The sequence below is a fragment of the Heteronotia binoei genome, chromosome 1 (assembly GCF_032191835.1).
Source record: "Heteronotia binoei isolate CCM8104 ecotype False Entrance Well chromosome 1, APGP_CSIRO_Hbin_v1, whole genome shotgun sequence".
Taxonomy (NCBI): domain Eukaryota; kingdom Metazoa; phylum Chordata; class Lepidosauria; order Squamata; family Gekkonidae; genus Heteronotia; species Heteronotia binoei.
The window spans coordinates 264,813,916-264,841,190 of NC_083223.1; the positions used below are offsets into that span (position 1 = coordinate 264,813,916).

The window sequence follows — 27,275 nt, forward strand, 5'->3', positions numbered from 1 at the left end:
AAGAATTCAAGCTTAAGAGGGCAGACCATACCGTGTTAGAGATGCGGAATCATAGAGTTGGAAGGGACCTCCAGGGTCGTCTAGTCCAACCCCCTAAGATTACTCAATACGTGGAATTCACCAAAGGGTAATGAACACACGGAATCCACTGCTGCAGGAAGTGGTGGGGGCTACAAGTACAGTTTTAAGAGGGGACTGGATCAACATGGAGCTGAGGTCGATCAGTGGCTCTTAGTCTCAAGGTATAGATGGAACCCTCTGCCTGGGGCAGTGATGCTCTGTATCCTTGGTGCTTGGTGGCCCACAGTGAGGTTCTGGCCCCGCTGGTAGACCTCCTGGGTGACACAATGTTTGACTAGATGAATCACTGGCCTGATCCAACATGGCTTCTCTTATGTCTGGGGCAGGGATGCTCTGTATTTTCAGTGGTTGGGGTGCAAGGGTGGGAGGGCTTCTGGAGTTCTGGCCCTGCTGGCGGACCTCCTGATGGCACCTGGGCTTTGGCCACTGTGTGACTCATTGCTGGACGGGATGGACCATTGGTCTGATCCAGCATGCCTTCTCCTTTGCTCTTACATTCTTCTTTAACTCTCAGAAAGAGTGGCAGCAAATGTTGCTTTGTTTTGAAACTAAGAAGAAGAAATTGGATTTCTATCCCGCCCTCCACTCCGAAGAGTCTCAGAGTGGCTCACAATCTCCTTTACCTTCCTCCCCCACAACAGACACCCTGTGAGGTGGGTGGGGCTGGAGAGGGCTCTCACAGCAGCTGCCCTTTCAAGGACAACCTCTGCCAGAGCTATGGCTGACCCAAGGGCATGCTAGCAGGTGCAAGTGGAGGAGTGGGGAATCAAACCCGGTTCTCCCAGATAAGAGTCCGCACACTTAACCACTACACCAAACTGGCTCTCCAGGAGGGGGAGGGGATGTAGCTCGGGGGCAACAGTGGGGTGGGGGGGGTGACTTCTGGAGTTCTGGCCCCGCTGGTGGATGGCCTGGGGGCCCCTGGGTTTTGGCCACTGTGGGACACAGAGTGTTAGACTGGATGGGCCATTGGCCCGATCCAACACGGCTTCTGTTACGCCTCGTAACAGGCTGCTTGAACTCTCACTGCCCGAGCAAGAAGATGAGCTAACAAAAAGATATTTGCTGGATGTGAATCCATTACAAATGTAGTAACTAAAATATCCAGGAGAAGCTTTTGCTGGGACAGAAGTGGCTTGATGTGTTCCTCTCTAGCCTCCTTATACCAGATACATTCAAATACTTCACGGGGAAGAAAGAAACCTAATTCACTGAAAGGAGCCCAAACTGCATCAGAGTCATCACAACATATGAACCTATGAAGCTGCCTCATACTGATTCAGACCCTCGGTCCATCAAAGTCAGTCTTGTCTACTCAGACTGGCAGCGGCTCTCCAGGGTTTCAAGCTGAGGTTTTTCACACCTATTTGCCTGGACCCTTTATAGTTGGAGATGCTGGAGACTGAACCTGGGACCTTCTGCTTCCCAAGCAGATGCTCTACCACTGAGCCACCGTCCCTCCCCTAAATGAAGCTGCCTTCTACCGGATCAGACCCTCGGTCCATCAAAGGCAGTCTTGTCTGCTCAGACTGGCAGCGGCTCTCCAGGGTCTCAAGCGGAGGTTTTTCACGTCTATTTGCCTGGGCCCTTTTTAGCCACCGTCCCTCCCTGTGTAAAGTTAGACCCGTGCTGCCAAACTTGCTTAACGCAAGAGCCGCATAGAAGAAACATCACACGATTTTTAGTCACGAAGGTCAGATGTCTGAGAGCTGCAAGACATGAACGTCCGATGATTGAGAGCAGGAAGGAAGGAAAATACATGGAGGGAGGAGGAAGGAAGACATGGAAAGAAAGCAACTTTAGCTTTAAAACATTTCCCAAATTGCTGGCTGGCTAGGCTTGGAGAAGTTATTTAAAGAGACAAATGCCTTCTTCATGCCAGCCCACAGGGTGGTGGAGAGCCACACAATGTGTCTGAAAGAGCCACAGTTTGGCCACCTCTGATTTAGACTAAGACTGAATTGACTAAAAGTTACCTTTGAGCTTCTTGGCAGAGTAGCGATTTGAAGCCAGGACTTGCGCATCGTGCTGGTTTCGGAGTAGTCTGTGACTGGAGAACTCCAGCGTTGCAAGAATGGTAAAGCAAAATTTACCCCATGCTGTGTTCAAATATCTCTGCCAGGGCCGTGTATAACCCCAGTTTCTGTATGCACTTCAGTGGTTTTTGTTTTTTTTTTAAATTCCGTTTTGTTTGGCGGGGAGAGAAATAACAGAGTGAGCAGATTTCCTGTGCCTGTTGTTTCGACAGCCAAGAGGGTTTTTTCTTGAAAAAAAGAAAGTCTCTGGGCCGGGTGAGAGTTTTTACCCTCATCTGTATAGGGCAGAATATCTCTAGCAGGGGTGGCCAAACTTGCTTAACGCAAGAGCCATATAGAATAAACGTCAGATGTTTGAGAGCCGCAAGACATGACCGTCAGATGTGTGAGAGTAGCAAGATGGGGGGGGAGAGAGGTGGAAAGAAAGCAACTTTAACTTCAAATGCATTCTCCAAGCTGCCAGCTGGCTTGGCAAAGCAATTTAAAGACACAAGTGCCTTCTCCAAGCTGGCTGACAGAATGGTGGGAGCTTTAAGAGCCGCTCAATATGCGTGAAAGAGCCACATGTGGCTCCCAAGTTGCAATCTGACCACCCCTGATCTATAGCTTGTATGCAGGCACTGAGAGTACATTGCTTCCCCTCCCCCTCACCTCGCTCCTTCATCAAAACATGCTCACGTATGTTGTTGAGTTCTCTCTGCCCTCTTTTCTCGGTAAGGAGCTTAGGATCCACGGCTGGGTCACACCTGTCACGATTTGTCCTAGTCCCAATGTCCTTCAGCTTACTCAACAATCTGTTCACAGTCGTCTAAGCCCCTGCGTCCGTTGGCTCTAACACGCAGGCATTGATCAATTGAATCAGACAGGAGACTCCCTCTTTGGATGTTCTGTTTTGTGAGCCAAGATTTGTATTGGCGAGGGGAGGGCCGAGCGTTGTGTGTCACCAGTGGACAACTCATTTCCCAGGATCTAGGGCAGGGGTGTCAAACGTGTGGCCCGAGGGCTGAACAGGCCCCCAGAGGGCTCTTATCAGGCCCGCAAGCAACTCAGTGCCATCTACTTCCTTCTCTCTGTCTTGCTTCCTTCTGCATCACAGCTTGCTTTGCCAGGGGTGCTCAATTGCACAGGGGCTATAGAGCAAAGCCTCGGTTTTCTCCACTGGCTGAGGCTCCTCCCTTGGGAAGGAAGAGGGGAGGAATAGCTTGTTTTGCCAGGCTCTCTCAATCGCACAGCAGAGCTATTGAGCCAAGCCTCTATTTTCTCCATTTGCTGACCAACCCCTGAAGGAACTTAAGTACAAAAGCTCACAATGCCCAGCCATTCATGTTTCCCCCTGGGTCATAGGCTCAAAGCACTGACCCTTAGATTTCTGTAATGAATGTCACTAAATCAGAAGTAAGTTTGCAACTCACCCTCCCGAACAACCCCTGAACAGCATACTCAAGATTGCTGCAGCACAGACATTGTCTCTAGATTTTGATGCAATAATTCCGAGCAAGAGGTGTCAGTCATCAGAGACGGTTAAATAAACGAAATATTGCAAGAGTGCTCATCTTTTAAGCATATTTTGTTTTTAAAAAAATCTTTGTGTTTGTGTCCTTTATAAGGTTTATATCTCTGCTACCTGGCATTACGTTTTATGACACCCATGGCCCGGCCCGACAAGGTCTCATTTATGTCAGATCCGACCCTCAGAAAAATGAGTTCGGCACCCCTGGTCTAGAGACTCTTTGGGAGCCCACCAGGGGTCCCTTGTGATCGTCGCTCCTTCTCGCACATGTGCAGCGATCTGCAATGTCTGCAAAGCAGGAGTGAAGTAGCGCCTTTAAGACCCAGAAAGTTTTATTCAGAATGTAAGCCTCGCCTGATGAAGTGTGCTTAGAGCACACGAAAGCTTCCGTTCTGAATAAAAATTTGTTGGTCTTAAAGGTACTGCTTGCCTCCTGCTTTGTTCTACTGCTTCGGACCAACACGGCTGCCCACCCGGATCTGTCTCCAATGTCTGCCTTACGCGTTGGTGGTGAGATTCTTCGGAGTGATTTGTGGCCGCAGGTTTCACAGATGAGGGACGAGAGATGCAGCCGGGCTTTCTGCACGCCAAGCAGATGCTCTGCCACTGAGCCGCAGCCTGTGGCAGCTGCCGTATACTGAATCATACCTTTCTGGTCCATCAGTGTCAGCGTTGTCTGCTCAGACTGGCAGCGGCTCTCCAGGGTCTCAGGCAGAGGTCTTTCCCATCACCTGATGCCTGACCTTTTAAACTGGAGATGCCAGGGATTGAACCTGGGGACTTCTGCATGCAAAGCAGAGTCGGTTTGGTGTGGAGAGCCGGTTTGGTGTAGTGGTTAAATGTGTGGACTCTTATCTGGGAGAACCGGGTTTTATTCCCCACTCCTCCACTTGCACCTGCTAGCATGGCCTTGGGTCCGCCATAGCTCTGGCAGAGGTTGTCCTTGAAAGGGCAGCTGCTTTGAGAGCCCTCTCCAGCCCCACCCACCTCACAGGGTGTCTGTTGTGGGGGAGGAAGGGAAAGGAGATTGTAGGCCGCTCTGAGACTCTGTCCTTGAAAGGGCACCCACCTCACAGGGTGTCTGTTGTGGGGGAGGAAGGGAAAGGAGATTGTGAGCCACTCTGAGATTCAGAGTGAAGGGCAGGATATACATCCAATAGAGAGCCAGTTTGGGGTAGTGGGCAGCTGCTGTGAGAGCCCTCTCCAGTCCCACCCACCTCACAGGGTGACTGTTGTGGGGGAGGAAGGTAAAGGAGATTGTGAGCCGCTCTGAGACTCTTCGGAGTGGAGGGCGGGATATAAATCCATATCTTCTTCTTCTGTTGGATCAGACCAATAGTCCATCTAGTCCAGCATCTGATCTTTCACACAGTGGGCAGCCAGTTCCTCAGGAGGGCCAACAACAGGGCATATAGGCCAAGGCCTTCCCTTGATAACAAGAGCCCTGCTGGATCAGACCAGTGGTCCGTCTTGTCCAGCATCTTATCTCACACCACGGGCAGCCAGTTTCTCTGGAGGGCCTATGAAGAAAGGTTAAAGCGCTTGGGGCTCTTTAGCTCGGAGAAACGACGACTGAGGGGTGACATGATAGAGATTTACAAGATTATGCACGGGATAGAGAAGGTAGAGAAAGAAGGACTTTTCTCCCTTTCTCACAATACAAGAACTTGTGGGCACTCGAAATTGCTGAGGAGTTGGGTTAGAATAAATAAAAGGAAGTACTTCTTCACCCAAAGGGTGATTAATGTGGAATTCACTGCCACAGGAGGTGGTGGCGGCTACAACCATAAACATCTTCAAGAGGGGACTGGATCAACATACGGAGCAGAGGTCCATCAGTGGCTATTAGCCACAGGGTAGAGATAGAACTCTCTGTCTGGGGCAAGTGATGCTCTGTATTCTTGGTGCTTGGGGGGAGGGCAACAGGGTGAGGGCTTCTTATGTCCTGGACCCACTGACAGACCTCCTGATGTTGTTTTTTTGGCGACCGTGTGACACAGAGTGTTGGACTGGATGGGCCATTGGCCTGATCCAACATGGCTTCTCTTATGAAGGCCAAGAACAGGGTAGAGAGGCCGAAGCTTTCCCCTGACATTACCTCCTGACTCTGGGACCCAGAGTCTTATTACTTGTGAATGAGGAAGTCGCCGTGGCTAGTGGTGCTTCTTCCTGCCCATCCGGATCAGCGCTACGGCAGCTGCGTTTTGTACCTACTGCAGATTCTGAACACCTTCCAGAGGCCGTCACACGTAGAGGGCATTACAGTAATCTAGATTACTGGGACAGTGGGAAGATTACTTGACTAATCCTTTTGGAGGATTGGCGGGGGGGTCACCCACCTTAAGATGCAGCTCCCAGCTTTCATGTGCTCTGGGGTCCAGCACTGCTTGGCCGAAGCCTGCCCCCTTCAGTGTGTCAGTCATGTCCTTTCCTGGACAAAGATTAGGCAGCAGTGACTCATGCCTTGGTGACACCCAGATGGGATGAACATAATACGCTCTATGTAGGGCGCCTCGGAAAAGTTCCCTGGAATCAGGGCTTTTTTTGGTAACAGGAACACCTTTGCCTATTAGGCCACGCACCCCTTCTGTAGCCAATCCTCCAAGAGTTTACAAGGTTCTTAGAACAGGGCCTACTGTAAGCTCCAGGAGGATTGACTACGTCAGGGGGGGTGCGGCCTAATATGCAAAGGTGCTCCTGCTAGAATTCCATCCCTGGGCCACACACCCCTGATGTAGGCAATCCTCCAAGAGCTTACAGGGTTCTTAGAACAAGGCCTACTGTAAGGTCCAGGAGGATTGGCTACGTCAGGGGGGTGCGGCCTAATATGCAAAGGAGTTCCTGCTACAAAAAATAAAAGCTCTGTCTGGATTGAGAGCTGAAGGCGGTCACCCAGGGTATTATCGCTGAAGCTATTCAGGGCCTATCGCTTTCCAGTCTGTGCTGTTTCACTGCATGGGTCCCCATTGGTTCCTGGACCCAAGAGCTGGTTTGGATACTTAACAATCCATGACCAGTATACCTTTTGGGTATTTTAAATGCGTTCTCCAAGCCGGCCAACGGGGCGGTGGAGGCTTCGAGAGCCACACAATATGCTTGAAAGAGCCAAATGCGACTCCCGAGCTGCAATTTGGCCACCCCTTCATTAGGTTAAAGGTGTCAAACATGCGGCCTGTGGGGTGGATCAGGCCTCCGGAGGGCTCCTATCAAGCCTGTGAGCAAGTCTGCTTCCTTCTCCCTCTCTTTGGCTTCTTTCTGTGCCCCAGAAGTCTTTGCTTTGCCAGGATTTCTCAATCACACAGGAGCTACAGAGCAAAGCCTCTATTTTCCCCATTGGCTGAGGCTCCTCTCTTGGGGAGGATGTGGGGGGGGGGGCGGAGGGAGGGCTTGCTTTGATACTGACCACCATATTGAAAGAGTGCTAATACTTCCAGCATTCTTCGTTTTAGGGGTTTCTTTTGTTTTGTTTTTAAAATCTTTTAACTGTGTTTGTATCCTGTATAAAGTTTGTATCTCCGCTACCTGGCATTACATTTTACAACTTGCACGGTTCAGCCCAACAAGGTCTCATTTATGTCAGATCCGGCCCTCATTAAAAAATGGGTTCAACACCCCTCCGTTAGGTACTGTGAAAGTGCCAATGCCAGTCTTTTTTTAAAAACAATTTTATTAATTTTATAGGAATATGATTTACAAAAATATGATTTACAAAATTGTCTAGAAAGCCACTGCCAGTCTTGGTGTAGAGGCTAAGTGCGCAAACTCTTATCTGGGAGAACCGAGTTTAATTCCTCAGTCCTCTACTTGCAGCTGCTGGATTGGCCTCGGGTCAGCCATAGCTCTGGCAGAGGTTGTCCATGAAAGGGCAGCTGCTGTAGGAGCCCTCTCCAGCTCCCCCCACCCCACAGGGTGTCTGTTGTTGAGGGGAGAAGATATAGGAGATTGTAAGCCGCTCTGAGTCTCTGTCCTTGAAAGGGCAGCTGCTGTGAGAGCCCTCTCAGCTCCCCCCACCCCACAGGGTGTCTGTTGTTGAGGGGAGAAGATATAGGAGATTGTAAGCCGCTCTGAGTCTCTGTCCTTGAAAGGGAAGCTGCTGTGAGAGCCCTCTCAGCTCCCCCCACCCCACAGGGTGTCTGTTGTTGAGGGGAGAAGATATAGGAGATTGTAAGCCGCTCTGAGTCTCTGTCCTTGAAAGGGAAGCTGCTGTGAGAGCCCTCTCCAGCCCCACCCACCCCACAGGGCGTCTGTTGTTGAGGGGAGAAGATATAGGAGATTGTAAGCCGCTCTGAGTCTCTGTCCTTGAAAGGGAAGCTGCTGTGAGAGCCCTCTCCAGCTCCCCCCACCCCACAGGGTGTCTGTTGTTGAGGGGAGAAGATATAGGAGATTGTAAGCCGCTCTGAGTCTCTGTCCTTGAAAGGGCAGCTGCTGTGAGAGCCCTCTCCAGCCCCCCCCCCACAGGGTGTCTGTTGTTGAGGGGAGAAGATATAGGAGATTGTAAGCCGCTCTGAGTCTCTGTCCTTGAAAGGGCAGCTGCTGTGAGAGCCCTCTCAGCCCCACCCACCTCACAGGGCATCTGTTGTTGAGGGGAGAAGATATAGGAGATTGTAAGCCGCTCTGAGTCTCTGTCCTTGAAAGGGCAGCTGCTGTGAGAGCCCTCTCCAGCTCCCCCCACCCCACAGGGTGTCTGTTGTTGAGGGGAGAAGATATAGGAGATTGTAAGCCGCTCTGAGTCTCTGTCCTTGAAAGGGCAGCTGCTGTGAGAGCCCTCTCCAGCCCCCCCACCCCACAGGGTGTCTGTTGTTGAGGGGAGAAGATATAGGAGATTGTAAGCCGCTCTGAGTCTCTGTCCTTGAAAGGGCAGCTGCTGTGAGAGCCCTCTCAGCCCCACCCACCCCACAGGGCGTCTGTTGTTGAGGGGAGAAGATATAGGAGATTGTAAGCCGCTCTGAGTCTCTGTCCTTGAAAGGGCAGCTGCTGTGAGAGCCCTCTCCAGCCCCCACCCCACCCCACAGGGTGTCTGTTGTTGAGGGGAGAAGATATAGGAGATTGTAAGCCGCTCTGTGTCTCTGATTCAGAGAGAAGGGCAGGTTATAAATCTGCAGTCGTCTTCTTCTTCAGTAGACTGCTCAAATGAAAAAAAAGGGAAACACAGTAGTGAAAAGCCTGAGAAATAACTACAAAGCAACTGTGTTCAATATTGCTCCAAAATCATGCAAATAATATTTATACAATATGAACAACGCATAACAAACCAATAACGAGTATCAAAAGTCCCAAAGGCTCAGTTATAAACAATGACCTTGAAATGTGGCAGAAAATCCTCCTCCAGGTATTTTGCTGGTAATATTCCCAAATAGGTATAATCTGATATATAGAACCCTCCTGAGATATACAACGCGATTTCCGGATGTCTTGGCACGTTTCAGAGCACAGCCCTTCATCGGGCAGTCTTACTTCACTTAAGGATAATTCTATTGGTCTAATTATTCACACTCATACAAGAAAACTTTCCTTTTCGGGGTCCCGACTAATACATTCAAACAGCCGTGCAGCTTCACAAAATTCAAGCTCGGCGAGCTTCCCTCTTGAGTAGACAACACAGACCTAGATGGACCGAGGGTCTGACTCAGTTCAAGGCGGTTTCAAGTGTTCACGACTTCGCCAATGGAGTCAATGGTGTTCCTGACGGGTGCCACGAGAGTCAAACTTCCTTTCTACTGGAGTCTACGGTTTGCCTTCGTTGCAGTTCAGAGATCCTCCAGAGCCAGTTTGGTGTAATGCTTGAGTGTGTGGACTCTTATCTGGGAGAACCAGGTTTGATTCCCCACTCCTCCACCTGCAACTGCAACTGCTGGAATGGCCTTGGGTCAGCCATAGCTTTCACAGAGGTTGTCCTTGAAAGGGCAGCTTCTGGGAGAGTCCTCTCAGCCCCACCCACCTCACAGGGGGTCTGTTGTGGAGGAGGAAGATAAAGGAGATTGTAAGCTTCTCTGAGATTCTGAGATTTCAAGTGGAGGGCGGGATATAAATCCAATATCTTCTTTTTTTTAAGCAGTGGCTGGACAAACACTGGACAGGGATGCTCTAACCTGATCCTTCATTGAGCATGGGGTTGGACTAGATGGCCTCTGGGGCATCTTCCAACTCTGTAGGTGCGATCACACACACGCACACACACAAACACACAATAATCCATTGTCTCCTTCTTCTTCTTCTTCTTCCTCCTCCTTCTTCTTCCTTCTTTCTTTTGAACACATGAAGCTGCCTTCTACTGAATCAGACCCTCGGTCCATCGAAGTCAGTATTGTCTATTCAGACTGGCAGCGGCTCTCCAGGGTCTCAAGCTAAGGTTTTTCACATCTATTTGCCTGGACCCTTTTAGTTGGAGATGCCAGGGATTGAACCTGGGACCTTCTGCTTGCCAAGCAGATGCTCTACCACTGAGCCACCGTCCCTCACCGTCCCTTCTTCTTCTTTCTTCCTTCTTCCTTCCTTCTTCTTCTTCCTCCTCCTCCTCCTCCTCCTCCTTCTTCTTCCCTTACCCTTTCAGATGACATTTGTGTGCTAGAGCTTCCTTCAGCTTATACTCCTCTTCATCCGTGGTGGAGGCTGTCTTCTGTTGTGGATTGTATTCCTCTTGCACTGGGTACTTCTCAGCTCTTTGAGAGGGGCCTCTGGGCCAAAGGGATGCACATTCCCTGACAGATGAAGAGGTGTGTGTAGGGAAAGATGATTAAGGATGAAAGTTGGTTAAAAAAAACAAACCCAACATCCTCACTTATCTTTTGGGATCATTTCTGTTTGATGATTCCCCCCCCTCCCCTGAATGATCTAACACATAAAAAAATAGAACATAAAAAATAGAACACCAAAACACATCAAACATGAAAAATAGGATAAAAAATCATCAATATGTAATATTAAACTACAGTGCTCTACAATAGGCCAGTGTTTGCAGATGCAGGGTAGAGACAGAGAGTCAAACTAGATGTAGAAGAGAAGAATAGTTCTTTATGCTCTGCTTTTCTCTACCCTAATAAATCTCAAAGTGGCTTACTTCCCTTCCTCTCCCCACATCTTCACCTTGTGAAGCAGGTGGGGCTGAGAGAGCTCATAAGAACATAAGAGAAGCCATGTTGGATTAGGCCAATGGCCCATTCAGTCCAACACTCTGTGTCACACAGTGGCCAAAAACAAAAAACACACCAAGTGCCATCAGGAGGTTCACAAGTGGGGCTAGAAGCCCTTCCACTTTGCCCCCCCCCCCCCAAAGCATCAAGAATACAGAGCATCACTGCCCCAGACAGAGAGTTCCAACAATACACTGTGGCTAATAGCCACTGATGGACTTCTGCTCCAGATGTTCATCCAATTCCCTCTTGAAGCTGGCTATGCTTGCAGCCAACACCACCTCATGTGGCAGTGAATTCCACATGTTAATCACCCTTTGGGTGAAGAAGTACTTCCTTTTATCCGTTCTGCTCAGCAATTTCATCGAATGCCCGCGAGTTCTTGTCGTGTGAGAAAGCTCAAAAAGAACTGTGACTGGCCCAAGGTCACCCAGCTGGCTTCTTGTGTCTCAAAGCGTCTTATAATCTCCTTCCCTTCCTCTCCCCACAACAGGCACCTCATGGGATAGGTGGAGCTGAGAGAGCTTAGAGAGAACTGGGACTGGCCCAAGGTCACCCAATAGGCTTCATGTGGAGGAGGAGTGGAGAATCAAACCTGGCTCTCTAGATTAGAGTCTGCCTCTCTTAACCACGACCCCATGTGGGCTAGGTGTGACAGGATGGGGATCCACATGTATTTATATATCCATTTTAGGGTTGCCAATCCCCAGGTGGGGGCAGGGGATCCCCTGGTTTGGAGACCCTCCCCCTGCTTCAGGGTCGTCAGAAAGCAGGAGGAGGGAAGGGAAATGTCTGCTGGGAACTCTGTTATTCCCTATGGAGATTTATTCCCATAGAAAATCATGGAGAATTGATCTGCGGGTATCTGGGGCTCTGTGGGGGGGCCCCCTGTTTTTTGGGGTAGAGGCACCAAATTTTCAGTATAGCATCTAGTGCCTCTCCCCAAAATACCCCCCAGGGGGTCCAATTCTATGAGCCCCAAAAGAAGGTGCCCCTATCCTTCATTATTTCCTATGGAAGGAAGGAATTGAAAAGGTGTGCCGTCCCTTAAAATGTGATGGCCAGAACTCCCTTGGAGTTCAATTATGCTTGTCACAGCCTTGATCTTGGCTCCACCCCTAACATCTCCTGGCTCCACCCCCAAAGTCCCCAGATATTTCTTGAATTGGACTTGGGAACCCTAATCCATTTACCTCTAAAACAGTAGGGCTGGTTCACTGTTGAACAAAAACAGAATGCTTAGTGGTTAGAGCCTCAGACAAGGGCCAGACAGGCCCACATCCAAACCCTTAGAAGTTTGTCACCTGTCTTTGGCCCTCCTTCTCTCTTCCCACCAAAGAGTTTGTCGCGAAGAGAAAAAATAGAGGGGGAAGAACCTTCTCTGCCACGCTGAGCACCTTGGAGGAAAGAACTGGATCAAAGTGAGACGGCACATGATTTTGGAACGGCACCGTTATCCGTTTCTGTACAAACCTATTGGCTAAAGCAGGGGTGGCCAAACTTGTTTAATGTAAGAGCCACACAGAATAAGGGTCAGATGTTTGAGAGCCATAAGACATGAACATCGAAGGAAGGAAGGAAGGAAGGAAGGAAGGAAGGAAGGAAGGAAGGAAGGAAGGAAGGAAGGAAGGAAGGAAGGAAGGAAGGAAGGAAGGAAGGAAATAGATGGGGCAGAGAGGAGGGAAGGAGAGGTGGAAAGAAACCAAACCTACTTGATAAAGCAGAGGTGGCCAAACTTGCTTAATGAAAGAGCCACAAGACATGAACATCAGATGTTTGGGAAGGAAGGAAGGAAGGAAGGAAGGAAGGAAGGAAGGAAGGAAGGAAGGAAGGAAGGAAGGAAGGAAGGAAATAGATGGGGCAGAGAGGAGGGAAAGAGAGGTGGAAAGAAATCAAACCTACTTGATAAAGCAGGGGTGACCAAACTTGCTTAATGAAAGAGCCACAAGACATGAACATCAGATGTTTGGGAAGGAAGGAAGGAAGGAAGGAAGGAAGGAAGGAAGGAAGGAAGGAAGGAAGGAAGGAAGGAAGGAAGGAAGGAAATAGATGGGGCAGAGAGGAGGGAAAGAGAGGTGGAAAGAAATCAAACCTACTTGATAAAGCAGGGGTGACCAAACTTGCTTAATGAAAGAGCCACAAGACATGAACATCAGATGTTTGGGAAGGAAGGAAGGAAGGAAGGAAGGAAGGAAGGAAGGAAGGAAGGAAATAGATGGGGCAGAGAGGAGGGAAAGAGAGGTGGAAAGAAATCAAACCTACTTGATAAAGCAGAGGTGACCAAACTTGCTTAATGAAAGAGCCACAAGACATGAACATCAGATGTTTAGGAAGGAAGGAAGGAAGGAAGGAAGGAAGGAAGGAAGGAAGGAAGGAAGGAAGGAAGGAAGGAAGGAAGGAAGGAAGGAAGGAAGGAAGGAAGGAAATAGATGGGACCGGGAGAAGGGAGGGAGAGGTGGAAAGAAATCAACTTTAACATTAAATGCCTTCTCAAAGCTGCCCAACGAGGTGGTGGAGTCTTAGAGAGCCAAGTGAAAGAGCCACAGTTTGGCCATCCCTGTTATAAAGCAAGGGCTTCTCCCACCACATGCCCTGCCCCATTTCAAGCATGAGAAGAACTGCAGTCTTGTCACCTCGAATTAATTTCTCCTCTTAAACCTCCCTGTCGAAGGAGATCAGGCCGTCTGTTTCTGGTGATGCTCATCAGCAGATCAGAGGGATCAGAGAGTTGGGGGAAGGGGATCTTTATAAGGAACCTGTCCCAACAGGCACCCACAGAGAGATGCTAAATCCTCTCCCGAACCATCTCTGGCAGTTATCACCTCTTGGAAACCTCTTCTCCTTTTTTACTTTGGGTTTCATCTCTATATGCTCATAAGGACTAGGAACTTGCGGGCTTTAAAAATGACTTCAAAGATCCCTCAAGGCATCTGACCCTGGGCTTGGAGCTGTCTGGTCTTTGGCCATACCGGACGTCCGTGGCGTTCTCGAGGGTGGGCGTTAAGTTCTTGCCCTTCCAAGTGTCATCTGGCTGTTGTGACTGGTAGTTCCGGAGGTCATCCTGAAGGATCAGGGAAAACCCTCATCACCCAGAGTCCTGACGACATCGCTGATCCTGCTTTAAAGAGCTCATACTGAAGAGCAGCTCTAATCCGCCTTCCGGGACGCTCAGAGAGCAGACGTGTGCCATCTATGCTGGGGGGAGAGCCTGACGACTTAGAGGTGCCCAGGTAAGCGAAGCCGAAAAGGAGCGTTCAGGTGAGAATCTTTCCATCTCACGATGGACGGGGTGAGACTAGGATCCTCTGTGCTCGTCGCTGGGTCCCCAAAACACTTTCTAAGTTCAAGGCAGGGTCGCCGTATTGGCCTGAAGTGATAGAACAAAGTTGGAGTCCTGTGGCACCTTTAAGACCGACAATAAACGAATAAAACTTTGTCGGTTTTAAACAGGGGTGGTCAAACTGTGGCTCAGGAGCCACATGTTGCTCTTTTGCACATATTGGGTGGCTCTTGAAGCCCCCACCGCCCTGTCAGCTAGCTTGAAGAAGGCATTTGTTTCTTTAAATCACTTCTCCAAGCCAAGGCAGCTGGTGGTTTGGAGAAGGCATTTAAAGTTGCTTTCTTTCCAGTTCTCTTTCCCCATCTATTTTTTCTCCCTCCCTCCCTCCTGTCTGTCTTGCTGTTCTCAAACATCTGATGTTCATGTCTTGCGTGACTCTCAAACATCTGACGTTTATTCTGTGTGGCTCTTACATTAAGCAAGTTTGGCCACTTCTGATCTTAAAGGACTCTAACTTTCTTCAAGTTCGGGTATGACAATCTTGGAGTAGTATTTTTTTTTGGGGGGGGGGAGTCCAAGTTGGTTACTTTTATTCCTGGTAATATACAAACTATTTTGGTGTAGCTGTTAAGCGTATGGACTCTTATCTGGGAGAACCGGGTTTGATTCGCCATTCCTCCACTTGCAGCTGCTGGAATGGCCTTGGGTCAGCCATAGCTCTCGCAGAATTGTCCTTGAAGGAGCAGCTTCTGGGAGAGCTCTCTCAGCCCCACCTACCTCATAGGGTGTCAGTGGTGGGGGAGGAAGGGAAAGGAGATTGTGAGCCACTCTGAGATTCAGAGGGAAGGGTGGGATACTAATCTAATATCTTCTACATTCTTCTTCATCGTCTTGTTCAACTTGACTTTATTGAAGAAATACAAATATTTTTGAAAAAGCATGATCTTCATAGTCTAGAGATGAGCTGTAATTCCTGGAGATCCTCAGGTGCTCACCTGGAAGCTGGCACCTCTACATTGATGGCACTGCCACATACACACAGGGAGAAAAACAATTGCTTTGAGCTCAGGATATCTCCCAGTTGAGCCTTCTTGAAATTAGAAACCCGCTGCCCAAACGAATTGTTAGCACTTGGGAGGCTTTCACGTGAAACTATCCCGGACGTGACAGAGTTTTGTAACCGTTTTCGTCCATGCCTCCTCCTTTCCCGTCCGAGAATCCCTCGGAAGGACTTTGGTCTCTCCTTAAGTACAGACTTTGGGGGTACAGGGAGCTGCCATTTCCCTGCTTTCTCTTTTCACTTCTGCTGAATTGGGTGAGAAAGAACCTGAGCTTGGGATTGGTCTTCTCCATCTAGCACAGGGGTGGCCAAACTGTGGCTCGGGAGCCACATGTGGCTCTTCTAGACATATTGTGTGGCTCTCAAAGCCCCCACCACCCCGTCGGTCGGCTTGTAGAAGGCATTGGTCATTTTAAATCACTTCTCCAAGCCAAGCCAGCTGGCGGCTTGGAGAATGCATTCAAAGTTAAAGTTGCTTTTTTTCCACCTCTCCCTCCTCCTCCTATCCCCTATCTATATCCTTCCTTCCTTCCTTCTGAACATATACTGAACATATATGAAGCTGCCTTATGAACATATGTCCACTCAGATTGGTAGTGGCTCTCCAGGGTCTCAAGCTGAGGTTTTTCACACCTATTTGCCTGGACGCTTTTTAGTTGGAAATGCCAGGATTGAACCTGGGACCGACCTTCCTTCTTTCCTCCCTCCCTCCCTCTTTCTTTCTTTCTTTCCTTTCTTTCTTTCTTTCTTTCTTTCTTTCTTTCTTTCTTTCTTTCTTTCTTTCTTTCTTTCTTTCTTTCTTTCTTTCTTTCTTTCTTTCTTTCTTTCTTTCTTTCTCTCTCTCTCTCTCTCTCTCTCTTTCTCTTTCTCTTTCTCTCTTTCTCTTTCTCTTTCTCTCTCTCTTTCTCTCTCTCCCTCCCTTTTTCCTTTTTTCCCTTTCTCCCTTTCTCCCTCCTTCCCTTCTTTCCTTCTTGCGGCTCTCAAGTATCTGATGTTCATGTCTTGTAGCTCTTCAACATCTGGCATTTTTTCTGTGTGGCTCTCACATTAAGCAAGTCCCCCCCCCCGGGGCGAGATGATCCTGAACGTGTCTTCCAAGCTCTGTTTCCTCTCTTCCGTCCTCCCTTCCAGCCCTCTTCCCGATGGGATCCGCCGCGAGATGGGCGTGTGGTGCCCCAGCCAGGCAACTGTTGTGCTGTATCTCGGCCGACTTCCCCAAGGACAAGGAGCAGAGCAGCGCCCCCCGGTGCCCCAGGAAGGACCCAGGACCGCAGTGGACGATCAGCCCCCAACAGTGAGTCCCGGGCTCTTTCCTCCCAGCCAGGCGGTTGTCGAATTAGGGGATCTTCCTGCAGAATCCTGCAAAAAAAACCACATGTGCCTTAAACATGGAATTGCCACAGCCTTTTGGCAGAATGGCGCAGAGTGCTAAAGCTGCAGTCCTGCAGTTCTAAGCTCTGCTCACGACCTGAGTTCGATCCCCGGTGGAAGCTAGGTTTTCAGGTAGCCGGCTCGAGGTTGACTCAGCCTTCCATCCTTCCGAGGTCGGTCAAATGAGTACCCAGCTTGCTGGGGGGAAAGTGTAAATGGGGAAGGCAATGGCAAACCACCCCGTAAAAAGTCTGCCATGGAAACACTAAAAGCAACGTCACCCCAGAGTCAGAAACGACTGGTGCTTGCACAGGGGACCTTTCCTTTCCTTTCCCTTGGCGGGTACCCTTGTGTGCTGTCACTGCTGTGGTTCGGTACTCAGTGGCTAGGCTTGCCAAGTCCAATTCAAGAAATATCTGGGGAATCTGGGGAGCCAGGAGACTTTGGGGGGTAGAACCAGAAACAAGGGCGTGACAAGCATAATTGAACTCCAAAGGTAGTTCTGGCCATCACATTTAAAGAGACCGCACACCTTTTCAATGCCTTCCCTCCACTGGAAATAATGAAGGATGGGGCTCATAGAATTGGATCCCCTGGGCCAATCTTTTTGAAACTTGGAGAGTGTTTTGAGGAGAGGCACCAGATGCTATGCTGAAAATGTGGTGCCTCTACCTCAAAAAATAGCCCCCCCCCCCCCGAGTCCAAGATACCTATAAATCAATTCTCCATTATCCCCTATGGGAATTAGTCTCCATGGGGAAGAATGGAGTGCCCAGCAGACATTTTCCTCCCCCCACTTTTGGATGACCTTGAAGCAGGGAGAGGGCCTCCAAACCAGGGGATCCCCTGTCCCCAACAGGATTGGCAGCCCTATCAGTGGCTTGCAGAGAGCCACATTCACAGGTAGGGTTGCCAGCTCTGGTTTGGGAAAGACATGGAAATCTTGGGGGAGGAGCCAAGGGGAGGGGAGGGACCTCCTCAGGATACAATGCCACAGAGCCCGCCCTCCCAAGCAGCCATTTTCTCCAGAGAGCTATCTTCATCATCTGGAGATCAACTGTAACAGTTGCCACCTGGAGTTTCCTAGTCTGGATTTGGCAACTAGGGTTGCCAGTCTCCATCTGAGGCCTGGAGATCTCCTGCTTTGACAATTGATCTCCAGGGGGTGAAGATCAGCTCCCCTGGAGAAGATAATGATATAAAGCTGCAAAAAAACTGTGGAAAAATAACGAAAAAGACTGAAAATTATTTCAAAAATATATGTGATTAATCAAATGCCTCTTAAACAATATAATCAATATATTAAACAATATAATTCACTGCCACAGGAGGTGGTGGTGGCTACAAGCATAGCCAGCTTTAAGAGGGGATTGGATAAAAATATGGAACAGAGGTCCATCAGTGGCTATTAGCCACGATGTGTGTGTATATATATATATATATGTGTGTGTGTGTGTGTGTGTATACATATATTGGCCACTGTGTGACACAGAGTGTTGGACTGGATGGGCCATTGGCCTGACCCAACATGGCTTCTCTCATGTTCTTATGGCCACTGTGTGACACAGAGTGTTGGACTGGATGGGCCATTGGCCTGACCCAACATGGCTTCTCTCATGTTCTTATGGCCACTGTGTGACACAGAGTGTTGGACTGGATGGGCCATTGGCCTGATCCAACATGGCTTCTCTTATGTTCTTGTGGCCACTGTGTGACACAGAGTGTTGGACTGGATGGGCCATTGGCCTGATCCAACGTGGCTTCTCTTATGTTCTTATGGCCACTGTGTGACCCAGAGTGTTGGACTGGATGGGCCATTGGCCTGATCCAACATGGCTTCTCTTACGTTCTTATGGCCACTGTGTGACCCAGAGTTTTGGACTGGATGGGCCATTGGCCTGATCCAACATAGCTTCTCTTATGTTCTTATGGCCACTGTGTGACACAGAGTGTTGGACTGGATGGGCCATTGGCCTGATCCAACATGGCTTCTCTTACATTCTTATGGCCACTGTGTGACCCAGAGTGTTGGACTGGATGGGCCATTGGCCTGATCCAACATGGCTTCTCTTACGTTCTTATGGCCACTGTGTGACCCAGAGTGTTGGACTGGATGGGCCATTGGCCTGATCCAACATGGCTTCTCTTACGTTCTTATGGCCACTGTGTGACACAGAGTGTTGGACTGGATGGGCCATTGGCCTGATCCAACATGGCTTCTCTTACATTCTTATGGCCACTGTGTGACCCAGAGTGTTGGACTGGATGGGCCATTGGCCTGATCCAACATGGCTTCTCTTACGTTCTTATGGCCACTGTGTGACCCAGAGTGTTGGACTGGATGGGCCACTGGCCTGATCCAACATGGCTTCTCTTCTGTTCTTATGGCCACTGTGTGACACAGAGTGTTGGACTGGATGGGCCACTGGCCTGATCCAACATGGCTTCTCTTATGTTCTTATGGCCACTGTGTGACACAGAGTGTTGGACTGGATGGGCCACTGGCCTGATCCAACATGGCTTCTCTTCTGTTCTTATGGCCACTGTGTGACACAGAGTGTTGGACTGGATGGGCCATTGGCCTGATCCAACATGGCTTCTCTTATGTTCTTAATCATTAATATCACTATACATTCCAAAAAAGGTAAATGTTCAAGAGAACAAGTTTACTTCCGCGGGAAGAATAAAGTGCCAGTGCCGGACCAGATCAAGTGCAGATGATTTTAGTTTTTCAAAGATGTTTCTTCTGTTGCAGGTGTTCTATTAAAACGTCCACCTTTTAAAAGCAATTTTAAATTCAGTGGGTTTTCACAGCCTCTAACAGTAAAGCTGCCTGTAATACCGTTTCACTTTCCTTTATCTAAGAGACATTTCCCGCTCATCGACACACCAAGAAAGCACTTCTCATAGCACTAGCTCTCGAGAAAAACTAAAACCTTCCGCGCTTGAAATCTGGTTGGCACTGGCGCTTTATTCTTCCCGCGGAGCCGGATGAATAGTCTTTGAGCGCTTGAAGTCTGAATTGACATGATGAACTGAAAGGACGGTGTGAACTTGTTCTCTTGCACATTTGCCTTTTTTGGAATTTATAGTGATATTAATGACTATATTGTTTAAGAGGCATCTGATTAATCACATATATTTTTGAAATAATTTTCAGTCTTTTTCATTATTTTTCCACAGTTTTTTGCGGCTTTATATTACGTTTCTGTTCTGCGGGACTCTAGGTTTCACTATCCCCTGGAGAAGATGGCTGTTTTGAAGGGTTGACTCCATGGCATGGTACCATGCTAAGGCCCCTCCCCTCCCCAAACCCCGCCCTCTCCCGGCTCCACCTCCAAAGCCTCCAGGTGTTTCCCAATACAGACCTGGCAACCCTACTGACAACCAGCCACCCCCTGCCAGTGGCCATGGGAAAACCTGGCAAGCCCGGGCCAAACAGCTGATCCACTCACTGTTTAGGTATGCTTTGAATGGTTGTGATAACTCAGGGGTGGGGAACCTCCATCTCAAGGGCCGCATGAGGCCCTCAAGGTCACTTGGTGTGGCCCTCGGGGATTGCTAGGCCAAACCGAGCCATGTGGCAGCCTCCCTGGGGCCTGGCTGGCCAGTAAGGATCGTGAGGCCCAGCCGCGCTGTGCAGCAGCCTCCCCAGGGCCAGGCAGGGATCACAGGGCCCAGATGTACTGTGCAGCAGCCTCCCTGGGGCCTGGCTGGCCGGCCAGAATTGCTGCAGAGCCTGGAAAAGTTACTGTCACAGTTCAGTTTGCACTTGATTATCCCAGATGGTGTGGCCTAATATGCTATTGAGTGTGTGACCTAATATGCTAATATTAGGGGATGTGGTCTGATATGCTACTGAGTTCCTGCTGGGCTTTTTCTACAAAAAAACCCCTGGACCTATGCATTTGCCTAGGGCAGTGGGCCAGGTGTGTGTGTGTGTGTGTGTGTGTGCCAGATTAGGCTCTCCCTACATGACTTCAAATAGAAAAACAATTATTTGCATTAATTTTGCCGGCCTGAATCGTTATCCCTTGGCGGAGCACTGTTTTTTAAGCTGATAATTTTTATGACCCGCGAATGATGTTATAAATATCTATATGGCCCTTGGCAGAAAAAAGGTTCACCACACCTGTGATAACTTATCACAGCGTGCTTCTTTTCTGGCAGATCTCCAGTTCAGAGAACAACACTCTCTTGGCTTCTCAATCAACAGAGGACAGGGTTTTGTGGAATCCATGCACACACCAATCTAGACGCTAGGCTTCCCAACCCTCCTGCCCTGGCGGGGGACCCCAGGATTTACAGCCTCTTTTCCCACTCTCCCAAAAAACGGAAGCGGGGGAAGGGGGGGAAACGGCGCCAAGGAGCGTGGCGAGCCGCCCCATCTTGGAAGAGCAGCTAAAGTGAACCGGAGAAGAGGCGGCAGCAGCGCAGCGGCATTGCCCACTCCGCCTCTGAGGTAAAATCAGAGAAGGGGAGGGTGGAGGCAGGCCAGGAGCGTGGCGAGCCGCGAATCTGGGTCCTTCTAAAATTGGACTTGGCAACCCTACTAGAAGCACTGGGAAGGGCCGTTGATAATGCACAATAGTAGAGGCTTGCGACATGATCTTTGGGGTGACAACTGGGCTGTCCATATTTTCATATGTGAAAGGGTGGAGGGTGTGGATACCCATAAAGCGGCAACGTGTGAATCAGTCTACAAAAAAAACCTATGGGGGAGTTAGTTTAAAAATTAGAGGACCAAAAACCATCTCTTTTGCCTTTTTCTGAAAGCAACTATTTTGTAGGGCTTGACATTCAGGGCTTTTTTTGAGCAGGAACGCAAAGGAGTGCAGTTCCAGCTGGCTTGCCATAAGGGGCTGTGGCCTAATATTCAAATGAGTTCCTGCTGGGCTCTACAAAAAAAACCCCCTTATGAAGTCTACATCTAGCTAGACAGTTTGGGGTGGTAGCATGCTGGCCTAGAAGCGCAAGATTTGAATCTAGTAGCACTTTAAAGACCGACAAGGTTTCCAGGGTATAGACTTTCAAGAGTCTAACCCAGGGGTCCTCAACCTACGGCCCGCGGGCCAGATGCGGCCCGCTGAGGACGTTTATGCGGCCCGCCGGATTATGGCAAAATCAGACCGGAAGTGACGTTCGACCTAAACTTGCGTTAGCAACGCACACTTCCAGCACTGGGCTGAGGCGGCGGAGACAGAGTGTGAGGTGATACCGAGGTGAGGTGAGTTCCCAGGCCAGGGTGTGTGGTGTGGGGAAGGGAGAGAGATGCAGAAGACGGAGAACTGACGGCCCGCGGCCTTGTACAGTAACGGCAGTCCGGCCCTCCAACAGTCTGAGGGACAGTGAACTGGCCCCCTATTTAAAAAGGTTGAGGACCCCTGGTCTAACCTCTCATTGTCAGATACCTGACGCTATCCGACAAAGGGAGCTTGGATACCAGACTTGCAACTAGATCATACAATTAGACCACGGGTGGCAAAACTTGCTTAATGTAAGAGCCACTTAAAATAAATATCAGATGTTTGAGAGCCATAAGACATGAACATCAGATTTTTGGAAGGAAGGAAGATGGAGGAGGGAGGGAGAGATGGAAAGAAAGCAACTTTGACTTTAAATGCATCCTCCAAACTGCCGGCTGACTTGGCTTGGTGAAGTGACTTCAAGAGACATATTCCTTCTCCAAGCTGGCCAACAAGGCAGTGGGGGGTTCGAGAGCCACACAATATGTGCGAAAGCCACATGCGGCTCCTGAGCCGCAGTTTGGCCACCTCTGAATTAGACTAAGGCAGCCAGCTCTGGATTGGGATATACCTGGAGATCTGGGGGGAGCAGAGCCCGAGGAGGGAAGACTTTGGGGAGGGGAGCGACTTCAATGAGGTATAATGCAATACTAAAGCGGCCATTTTCTCCAGGGGAGCTGATCTCTGCCAGCTGGCGATCAGTTGTCAAAGTGGGAGATCTCCAGCCACCACCTGGAGGCTGGCAACCCTACAATACCAACTTCTGCACTTGTGCCGGGTAGTTCCACACAGCTGTGGCAGACCTGCCTACATCCCTAGTTGCTCTTGACTGCAGATCTCCAAAGGTGAAGACCAGGGCTTTTTTTGGATCAGGAACGCAGTTCTGGCTGGCAGCTTGCTTGGTTTTGGGGTTGTGGGTGGCCAATGAGTCCCTGCTGGGCTTTTCCTACAAAATAAAATTCCTAGTGAAGACCCCTTTCAACCGTCCCCCTCCCCGGACTCTGATTCCATTCTGTTCTTTCTTCCCCACCGACAGAAGCAAGCGGGACGCGGCCTTTGTGCAAAGGAAGGCTGAACGGGCTGCCATGCGGGCTCACCTCCGGGAGAAATATCAGCTGCCCAAGGTGAGGAGGGTCAGGCTTCTGTTGTGCCAGGAGAATGGGTGGGGGAGTGAACCTGGGTGGGCGAATGGAGGTAGCGCAGGGTTGCCAAGTCCAGCTCAAGAAATATCTGGGGACTTTGGGGGCAGAGCCGGTAGACTTTGGGGGTGGAGCCAGGAGGAAGGGTGTGACAAACACAATTGAACTCCAAAGGGACTTCTGGCCATCACACTTAAAGGGGCCGCACTCCTTTTAAATGCCTTCCCTCCTTTGGAAATAATGAAGGATAGGGGCACCTTCTTTGGGGGTTCATAGAATTGGACCCCCTGGGGTTCAATCTTTTTGAAACTTGGAGGGTGTTTTGAGGAGAGGCACCAGATGCTATGCTGAAAATGTGGTGCCTCTACCTAAAAAACAGCCCCCCCGGAGAGCCCCAGATACCTATAAATCAATTCTCCATTATATCCTATGGGAATTGGTCTCAATAGGGATTAATGGAGTGCCCAGCGGACATTTCCCTCCCCACCCCCGCTTTCTGATGATCTGAAGTGGGGGAGGGCCTCCAAACAGGGGGATCCCCTGCCCCCACCTGAGGATTGGCAACCCTACTGACCACCAAATGGTAGCTGGAAATCTCCAGGTTTTACAACTGATATCTGGGCAACAGAAAAGTTGACCTGGAGAAAATGGCTGCTTTGGAAGGGGGTGGCTGGAGATCTCATAAGAGAAGCCATGTTGGATCAGGCCAATGGCCCATCCAGTCCAACACTCTGTGTCACACAGTGGCCATAAGAACAGAAGAGAAGCCATGTTGGATCAGGCCAATGGCCCATCCAGCTCAACACTCTGTGTCACACAGTGGCCATAAGAACATAAGAGAAGCCATGATGGATCAGGCCAATGGCCCATTCAGTCCAACACTCTCTGTCACACAGTGGCCATAAGAACATAAGAGAAGCCATGTTGGGTCAGGCCAATGGCCCATTCAGTCCAACACTCTGTGTCACACAGTGGCCATAAGAACATAAAAGAAGCCATGTTGGGTCAGGCCAATGGCCCATTCAGTCCAACACTCTGTGTCACACAGTGGCCATAAGAACAAAAGAGAAGCCATGTTGGGTCAGGCCAATGGCCCATCCAGTCATTTATGCCGGTGACATTGGGAGGGGGTCAGCGGGTTGGCGACCCCCCCCCCAAAGCAGGGGAACCCCTGCCCCGGCCGGAAGCTTGGCAGCCCTGCCTGAGGAGGACAGGGAACTCACTGGCCCACAGTTCACCCTCCAGAGTATCTGTTTTCTTCAGGGGAACTGAGAAATGTAGTCTGGAGATGAGCTGTAATTCTGGGGGATCCCCAGGTCCCACCTGGAGGCTGGCATCCTTAGTATTGGGCACTGAAGTTCACTGTTTAACCTTGCCAGGCCTTTTTTTTTTGTAGGAGGAACTTGTTTGCATATTAGGCCACACACCAGGCCTGTAGCCACAGGGAGGCCTGTGGGGGCACAGCCCCCTGACTTCCAGATGGAGCCCCCTGGCTTCCAGGGGGGCCTCTGAGGCCCACCCTCCCTTCCTTCCGCCATGGCTGGGCCAGCAAAGTGTCAGCAGCAGGAGCTGGGATAGCTGAGCAGGGCGCAGTGCAACAACAGCAGGCAGAGAGGAGGGAGGTGAAGGAGCAGGAGCTGGAGGAAGCTGTGTGGAATGGGCTGGAGGGGGGGTTGTATAGAGCTGCAGGCTGCAAAGTGCCTGGGTGGGGGAGAGGGAGGTTAAAGAAAACCCTCCACTTGCATGCAAAGTGCAATTCCTTCTTTACTCCAAAGTTTTAGGGTTGGCTGCCTTGACTTGGTCACTTTCAGAACCTCCAGCTTTTGCCCTTACCCCAGAAAGCTTCTGAGAAGCAGCAAGCCCTGCAGTGGATGGGAAAGGGTGCCCAATGACTTTTTAAAAGGCCCCCAACTTTTAAAATCCTGGCTACGGCCCTGCCACACACCCCTGATGTAGCCAGCCCTCCAAGAGCTGACAGAGCTCTTAGTACAGGGCCTACTGTAAGCCCTTGAAGGTTTGGCTACATCAGGGGTGTGTGGTCCAATATGCAAAGAAGCAGGGCTTTTTTGTAGCAGGAACTCCTTTGCATATTAGACCACACCCCCTGATGTAGCCAATCCTCTAAGAGCTTACAGGGCCTACTGTAAGTTCTTGGGGGATTGGCTACATCAGGGGGTGTGGCCTAATATGCAAAGAGTTCCTGCTACAAAGAAAGCCCTGGGCCAGTCTTTCTCTCTCTCTCTTTTGGCCTAACCTACCTTGCAGGGTGACTGTGTGACGATAAATGAAACACATGCTTCCCTGAGCTTTTGGGTAGAAGGGTGGGATAAAAATGCATTGACCTCATTTCCTTTCCCCTTGTTCCTCTCCCAAGAGCCGGACGGATAAGAAGCAGATGGAAGCAGCAGGGGGCCAGGTGACGTTTCCACAAGACCTGCTGGCGATCGTGAAGTCCAAGGCCACCTCGGACGCTGGCTCACTCTTCCCCGGTTTCGGCGACCTGGATTTCAGCTCCTTCCGGATGACCGCACAGAACGCCATGAGGTCGTGGCAGCATCCGGTGCAGTGCCCTGTCATGTGAGCAGACCCTGAGCCTCCGGGGCTGCCCGATGAATCACGTGCCACATGGATGCAGTCAGGACTCCTTTGCTGCAGTTCCTGATGCCTCAAGATACCTCTGTGTTTGAGCAGCCATGATGGGCTTGTTGAACTCCTGCAGGACAGCTCGGTCCTGTTGTCCTCTAAGTAGCGTCACCGGTCTCCAAAGGGTGACTGGAGATCTCCTGGGGTTACAGCTGATCTCCAGGTGACAAAGTGGGGTTGCCAGCTATGGTCCCTCTAAGCCAGGGGTGTCAAACATCTGGCCCGGGGGCCGAATCAGGCCCCCAAGCAACTGGCTGTCATTTGCTTATTTTTCCCTCTCTCTTGCTTCCTTCTGTGCAACAGCTTGCTTTGCAAGGCTTGCTCCATCCAGGGGCTACAGAGCAAAACCTCCATTTTCTCCATTGGCTGAGGCTCCTCCCTTGGGAAGGAGGGGGGGGAGGAAGAGCTTGCTTTGCTAGGCTATCACAACCGCACAGCAGAGCTACTGAGCCAAGCCTCTCTTCCATCTATTGGCTGAGACTCCTCCCCCTCCTGGTCCCCTGGGGAAGGCAAGAAAGAGCCTGAATTTCCTTTGCCCAGTTCCCTGGATCCCATGGGGGAGATACAAAGAAAGCACCTTTAAGACCAATGAGTGCTAATGTTTTAATTTTTTTTAAATCTTTAATTGTATTTGTCTGTGTCCTTTATAAAGTTTATATCTCTGCTATCTAATCTTAAAGAGGTACACATATAGCCCAGCCCAACATGGCCCAGCCCGACAAGGTCTCGTTTTTGTCAGATCCAGCCGTTATAACAAATGATTTCGACACCCCTGAGGCTGTGGAGTCTTGTGAGCAAAAATTCTGCTTGGTGAGCTGCCGGCATTAAAGCTGTGAGCTACTGCATAAAATTAGCTTGCTCTGGGGCCATTCTTCCTGAGCCAAGACAAAAACGTGTGAGCCGAAGGCTAAAAAACTGTGAGCTAGCTCACACTAACACAGTTTAGAGGGAACACTGGTTGCCAGGTCTGTGTTGGGAAATACCTGGAGACTTTAAGGGGTTGATCCAGGAGAGGGTGAGGTTTGGGGAGGGGAGGGGCCTCAACAGACCTCATTTTGGGCAGGGGATCAAAGGAGCAGAGCTCCGGAACCTCTACATTTTATTGTGCTCTTTCTTTCTTAACCTCCCCCCCCCCAAAAAATACTTGCTTCTGGGCTCCACTGTTCAGACCCCCGGTGAGAATTTTGCTGAACTCCTAAGAGTTGACAAATTTTCGAATATTTTTCCCTACAAAAAAATGGGAAGAATAACCCAAACATATAAAGCAGACCGATGGATATCTTCATCATGCCACATATGTGGCCACAGAGGAGAAAGTCATTTAAAAAGTATGATCGGAGTAAGGTTTGATGATGACCCTTATAATTCAAGAAGTATTTTAAGGTACATGCTGAGCTGATAGAATTTAGCACACCTTCCAGGTGATGTCAGGAGTTTGTGGCAGATGCAAATAAATTATACAAACGAGTTGTGCTAATGAGCACCGGCAGTTATTTTTCCAAGGAACGACCAGTGGGCCTCAGCATGGTCCAAGGCCACAGAGTCCACCCTTCCAAGCAGCCGTTTTCTCCAGGGGAGCTGATCTCAGCCAGCTGGAGATAAGTTGTAAAAGCGGGAGATCTCTAGGCCCCACCTGGAGGCTGGCAACCCTAAAAGATCAGTTCACCTGGACAAAATGGCTGCTTTGGAAGGTGGACTCATTGACGTTCCTCCCCTCTCCCAAACTAGGGTTGCCAATCCCCAGGTGCGGGCAGGGGATCCTCCAGTTTGGAGGCCCTC

General features: G+C 49.9%; 2 protein-coding genes and 1 non-coding gene across 3 annotated transcripts in view; 2 read left to right on the forward strand and 1 right to left on the reverse strand.

Annotated features, from left to right (window-relative positions):
* LOC132583567 (dual specificity protein kinase CLK2-like) overlaps positions 1-27,275 on the forward strand; it is a 116,696-nt gene that overhangs the window by 41,303 nt on the left and 48,118 nt on the right. The window lies entirely within an intron of this gene.
* Positions 10,011-10,077, reverse strand: TRNAA-GGC (transfer RNA alanine (anticodon GGC)). Its single transcript has one exon. It is a non-coding gene; the product is annotated as a tRNA-Ala (tRNA).
* LOC132585278 (uncharacterized) lies at positions 13,984-25,482 on the forward strand. Its single transcript, XM_060257086.1, has 4 exons — positions 13,984-14,015; positions 16,229-16,391; positions 22,550-22,838; positions 25,228-25,482. The coding sequence occupies exons 2-4, from the start codon at positions 16,240-16,242 to the stop codon at positions 25,432-25,434; spliced, it is 648 nt and encodes a 215-aa protein (XP_060113069.1). The 5' UTR covers positions 13,984-14,015; positions 16,229-16,239; the 3' UTR covers positions 25,435-25,482.